Source organism: Orycteropus afer, unplaced genomic scaffold, assembly GCF_000298275.1.
Source record: "Orycteropus afer afer isolate SDZICR_OR568_19922 unplaced genomic scaffold, OryAfe1.0 scaffold00093, whole genome shotgun sequence".
NCBI lineage: Eukaryota > Metazoa > Chordata > Mammalia > Tubulidentata > Orycteropodidae > Orycteropus > Orycteropus afer.
The window spans coordinates 4,571,499-4,577,910 of record NW_006921680.1 but is presented as its reverse complement, the minus strand read 5'-3'; the positions used below and the strand labels follow the sequence as shown (position 1 = coordinate 4,577,910).

The window sequence follows — 6,412 nt, the reverse complement described above, 5'->3', positions numbered from 1 at the left end:
ACAAGACAGAAAATAACAAATGCTGGTGAGGATGTGGAGAGATTGGGACTCTCATACACTGCTGGTGGGACTGTAAAATGGTACAACCACTGTGGAAAGCAGTATGGCAATTCCTTAAAAAGTTGGAATTAAAAATACCATCTGACTCAGCCATTCAATTACTAGGTATATACCCTAAAGAAGTGAGAGCCATCACAAGAACAGACATATGCACACCCATGTTCATCGCAGCACTATTTACAATAGCAAAGAGCTGGAAACAAACTAGGTGTCCATCAGTTGAGGAATGGATAACCAAATTATGGTACATACACACAATGGAATACTATGTAACCCTAAAGAATAACGTAGAATCTGCAAAACACCACATAACGTGGATGAACTTGGAGGACACTATGCTGAGTGAAATAAGTCAGTCACTGAAGGACAAATATTGTATTAGTCAGTTATTGTAAAAGTCAAGCAATGCTTTATATATGGAAGGAAATTTTCTTTGTTGGTTACCAGGGGTGGGAAGCAGGGAGGGAACACCATTAGATAGGTAGAGATAAGTAGTGATTTGGGTGAAGAGAAGAGCAATGTACCAAATGTGAGTGATCAACATGGTCACAATGAGGAAAAGGAAGACATAGAGAGGGACATGGGAGGTGCAGACAACAAAGATGAGCCCTTATGCACATACAGTACTGCACTGTCAGTGAAGCAAACACAGGTATACGGGTGGATAGATGAGTGGACATGCTGACCTATTAGGTATGTCTATGCAGCAGGGAGTGTATCCAGGACTATGTATAGGGTTGGCAGACAATGGTATGGTTCTACAAGTGTATTTGTATGTTATGTAAGAATTCCCAGGGTTATAGTAGAGCTGACAAGGGACAAAGTTGTAGTCACTTCTTGGTCACAGCCAGCTACCCAGAGGGACCCAGTAGGTGAACCTGTGGGCTCAGGACCATAGTCACAAGGGACATCAAGCTCAATTGGCATAACATACGACACAAAACATTGTTCCACCTCCTACTTTGTCAAGTAGCAACTGGGATCTTAAAAGCTTGCAAGCAGCCATCTAGATGCAACAATGGGTCTCTTCTCATCCAGAGCAAAGAAGAATAAAGAAAACCAAAGATTCATGGAAACAATTATTCCTAGCAAGTGGTACACCATGCAATCCTCAGCCTATACAACTATGAGTTCAGAAGAACTAGATGGTGCCTGGCTACCACTGTCAATCACTCGGAGGGGTAGTTATGTAGGAGATCCTGGATAGAGAGGGAGAACAATGTGGAACAAAACTCAAAATCATTTGGGGGGAAAAAAAAAGGGGGACCAAGTTTGCTGGTCTGATAGAACCTGGTGCAACCACTGAGACTATGGCCCCTAGCTGCCCTTCAGGTCTGGAATTGAACCCACCCCTGTGGTTTCCAGCCAAACAAAAGACAGGCATATGAACTGAACATTTACGTGCAGTAGATACATTCCTTGGACAGTTCAATCATGGGAGAGAGAAGGGCTGTTTATGCACAGTAAGACAGCTCAGGGGGCAGAAGTGCACGGAGGGATGGACACCGGGAAGAGGTAACTATCAAGAGGAAGTGGGAGGGGAGCTGTTGCATTGGGGTAAATTGTAGTCAATATCATGAGACAATGTGTGGTGAACTGCTGCATGAAAAGTAAATTTGCTCTGTAAACTTTCACCCAAATAATAGTAGTAATAATAATAATAGACATCAGAAGACATATTACACTGGGCAAATCTGCTACAAAAAAAAACTCTTTCAAGTGCTGAGAAGCAAACATGTCTCCTTGAAGACAAAGGCACACCTAACCCAAGCCATGTTAATTTCAATCATCTCATATGCATGTGAGAGCTGGACAATGAATAAGGAAGACCAAAGAAGAGTTGATGCATTTGAGTTGTGGTGTTGGCAAAGAAGACTCAGAGTACTATGGACAGCTAAAAGAACTAACAGATCTGTCCTGAAGAAGTACAGCTCGAATGCTCCTTGGAAGCGAGAATGGCCAGACTTTGTCACACCTACTTTGGTGAGCCAAAAGCTGGATAAGCCAATCTCGGGACCAGCAAAAGGCAGGTGTTTGCATGCGTGGAGCCTCCCCCAGGCACTGACCACAATAAGGCATCCCTGGGACCAGCAGAAGGCAGGTGTTTCTGTGTGTGAAGTACCCCGGGGGCAGGCCACAGTAAGCCAGACCTGGGACCAGTGGGTGGCAGGTGTTTGTCCCAGGGGCATGCCAGGTTAAGTAAGCAAGGCCGGGAGAACAGGAAATGAGCCGAATAGTTTAGAACAGCTAGAAGAGAGAAACTTGTCTGTCAGTTTGTCCCACTGTGGTGGCTTGAGTGTTGTTGTGAGGCTGGAGACTGTGCTACTGGGTTTCAAATGCCAGCAGGGTTACCCATGGTGTACAAGGCTCAGCCTAGCCTCCAGACTAAGAAAGACTTGGAAGAAGAAAGAGACCCTCCAGTTCTCAAAGAACTGGCCAATGAAAACCTTATGAATAGCACTGAAACACTGTCTGATATATTACTGGAAATTTTATGAATATTCCTGAAATACATCCAATATAGTACCAGAAAATGAGCCCCTCAGGTCAGAAGGCACTCAAAATATGACTGGAGAAGAGCTGCTTCCTCAGATTAGAGCCTATTTTAATGATGTAGATAGAGTAAAGCTTTTGGGACCTCCATTTGCTGATGTTGCACGTCTCAAGATGAGAAGAAACAGCTATAAACATCCATTAATAATTGGAACATGGAATGTACAAAGTATGAATCTAGGAAAATTGGAAGTTGTCAAAAATGAAATGGAATGCATAAAGATTGACATCCTAGGCATTAGTGAGATGAAATGGACTGGTTTTGGCCATTTTGAATCACACAATCACATGATCTACTATGCCGGGAATGACAAATTGACAAAGAATGGTGTGACATTCATTATCACAAAGAATGTTTCAAGATTTATCCTGAAGTACAATGCTGTCAGTGATAGGATAATATCCATACATCTATGAAAAAGACCAGTTAATACTGCTATTATTCAAATTTACGCAGCAACAACCAAAGCCAAAGATGAGGAAATTGAAGATTTTTATCAACTTCTGCAGTCTGAAACTGACCCTAACATGTAACCAACATGTGTTAATCATCACTGGTGATTGGAATCCAAAAGTTGGAAATGAAGAATCACCCGGTAGTTGGAAAATATGCCTCGGTGATAGAAATGATGCTGGAGATAGCATGATAGAACTTTGCAAAACCAACAACTTACTCATTGCAAATACCTTTTTGAACAACACAAATGGTGGCTATCCACGTGGACTTCACCAGACAGAGTACACAGGAATAAGACTGACTACATGTGTGGAAAGAGGCAATGGAGAAGTTCAGTATCTTCAGCCAAAACAAGGTCAGAAGCTGATTTTGGGAAAGACCATCAACTGCTCATATGCAAGTTCAAGTTGAAGCTGAAGACAATTAAAAAAAGTCCATGAGAGCCAAAATATGACCTGGATTATATCTCTCCTGAATATAGAGATCATCTAAAGAATAGATTTGATGCACTGAATACCAATGACCGAAAACCAAAAGAACTGTGAGATGGCATCAAGAACATCATCATGAACAAAGCAAAAGATAATTAAAAAGACAGGAAAGGAAGCAAAGATCCAAATGGATGTCAGAAGAGACTCTGAAACTTGCCCTTAAATGCAGAGTAGCTACAGTGGATGGAAGAATTGACAGAATAAAAGAGCTGAACGTAAGATTTCAAAGAGCAGCTTGAGAAGACAAAGTCAATTATTATAATGCAACATGCAAAGATCTGGAGTTAGAAAACAAAAAGGGAAGACTACTCTGATCATTTCTCAAGCTGAAAGAACTGGGGAAAAAAATTAAACCTTGAATTGCATTATTGAAGGATTCTATGGGCAATATGTTGAATGATGCAGGCTATATCAAAAGAACTTGGATGGAATACAGAGTCATTAAACCAAAAAGAATTTGATAGATGATCATTCATTTCAGGAGGTGGCATATGATCAGGAACCAATGGTATTGAAGGAAGAACTTGAAGATGACTGAAGGAATTGGTGAAAAATCAGGCTCCAGGAATTGACAGAAAACAAGGCTCCAGGAATTGTCAGACTACCCACTGAGATGTTTCAACAAATGGATGCTGAGGTGAAGTCACACACTTGACTATGCCAAGAGACTTGGAAGATAGCTACCTGGACAATTGACTGGAAGAGATCCATATTTGTAACCAATCCAAAAAAAGATGATCCTACAGAATGTGGAAATTATCAAACAACATCATTAATATCACATACAAGCAAAATCCTACTGAAGATAATTCAAAAACAATTGCAGCAGTACATTGACAGAGAACTTCCAGAAATGCAAGCAGGATTCAGAAGGGGAGTTGGTGTGAGGGATATCATAGCTGATGTCAGATGGATCTTGGCTCAAAGCAAATACCAGGAAGATGTTTACTTGTGTTTTATTGACCATGCAAAGGCATTCTATTGTGTGGATCATAACAAATTGTGGATAATATTGAGAAAAATGAGAATTCCCAAACACTTAATTATACTGTGAGGAACCTGTATATAGACCAAGAGGCTGTCATTTGAATAGAACAAGGGGATAATGCATGGTTTAAAATCAGGAAGGGAGTGTGTCAGAGTTGTGTCTTTTCACCATATTTATTAAATCTGTATGCTGAGCAAATAATCTGAGAAAATGGACTATATGAAGAAGAACATGGTATCAGGATTGGAAGAAGGCTCATTAACAATCTGCACTAAGCAGACAACACAACTTTGCTTGCTGAAAGTGATGATGACTTGGAGCACTTACTGATGAAGATTGAAGACTACAGTCTCAATATAAAGAAAACAAAAATTCTCATAACTGGACCAATAAGCAGCACCACGATAGATGGAGAAAAGACTGAAGTTGTCAAAGACTTATTATTAATTGTTTCCACAATCAACGCCAAGGGAAGCAGCACTCAAGACATCAAAATACGTATTGCATTGGGCAGATCTGTTACAAAAAATCTCTTTCAAATGCTGAAGAGGAACGATGTCTCCTTGAAGACTAAGGTGCACCCGACATGAGCCATGGTATTTTCAATCGCCTCATATGCACGTGACAGTTGGACAACTGAAATAGAAGACCTAAGAAGAGCTGATGCTTTTGAGCTGTGGTATTGGCGAAGACTGCTAAAAGAACAAACAAATCTGTTCTGGAGGAAGTGCAGATAGAATGGTCCTGGCAAGCAAGAATGGCCAAACTTGGTCTCACCTACTTTGGTCATGTGTCAGAAGGGACCATCCTCTGGAGAAAGATGTCATGCTGATAAAGTGGAGGGTCAATGAAAGAAGGGAAGGCCCTGGCTGCAGCGATGGGTCCAGGTATAGTAGGGATCGTGAGGTTGGCACAGGACCAGCAGTGTTTTGTCCTGCTGCACATAAGGTTGCTACAAGTCAGAGATGTCTCAACAGCACATAACAACAAATGACACCACCACTTTGGTCATGTTGTCAGAAGGGACCATTCTCTGGAGGACATCATGCTTGGTAAAGTGGAGGGTCAGCAAAATAAGGAAGGCCCTTAACAAGATGGACTGACACAGTGGCTACGACAATGGGCTTGGGTATATCAGTGATCGTGAGGCTGGCACAGGACTGGGCAGTGTTTCGCTCTGTTGTACATAAGGTCACTACAAGTCAGAGATGCCTCAATGGTACCAAACAACAACAACAGGAAACTAATACAAGGATTTACTGTAACAATGTGTACAAAGAGCTTAATATAGTGCCTAGCACAAAGTCAGCCCTCAAGTGCTACCTATTATCATTATATCATTGTTAATGACATTAATAGCTTATCAGATTTATTAATAACTATATGTTATATATCTTATATGTTATATATCTTACTTGTCCAATCCAGCACATTAAATAAGATGGATCAAGAGACTGAGCCATTTTGAAAGCTTCATGAGCTTGCTAGAAAAAGAAAAGACAAGAAGATATCACATCAAGTCATTCTACAAAGTTTATACTACATTGTTCATGTTTAAAAAGCATAAAATAATAAAAATGACACCTGTCATCATAAATACGCATGAACCTTAAACTTTAATGTTTAAGCCCAATTAGCAATAGGCAGTGTTTTAACTACATAGTCCTAGAGCATTCCTGAGTGTAACAGATTTGTCTACAGTCCTAGGAGTTTTGGTCCCCAGCAAAAAGGGCAGTACAAGCCCTTTGAGCTTAACTGGGAGAGTTGTTGTTGTTAAGTGCCGTCGAGTCAAACCCGACTCATAGCGACCCCTCCTTGGGTTTCCGAGGCAGTATCACTACGGAAGTAGGATTGCCCAACCTT

General features: G+C 41.0%; 1 protein-coding gene across 1 annotated transcript in view; it reads right to left on the bottom strand.

Moving 5' to 3' along the window:
• TTC37 (tetratricopeptide repeat domain 37) overlaps nt 1-6,412 on the bottom strand; it is a 184,335-nt gene that overhangs the window by 83,814 nt on the left and 94,109 nt on the right. The window contains exon 23 of the mRNA XM_007942549.1: nt 5,965-6,033. Coding sequence (XP_007940740.1) covers nt 5,965-6,033 — 69 coding nt within the window. The remainder of the gene's footprint in view (nt 1-5,964; nt 6,034-6,412) is intronic.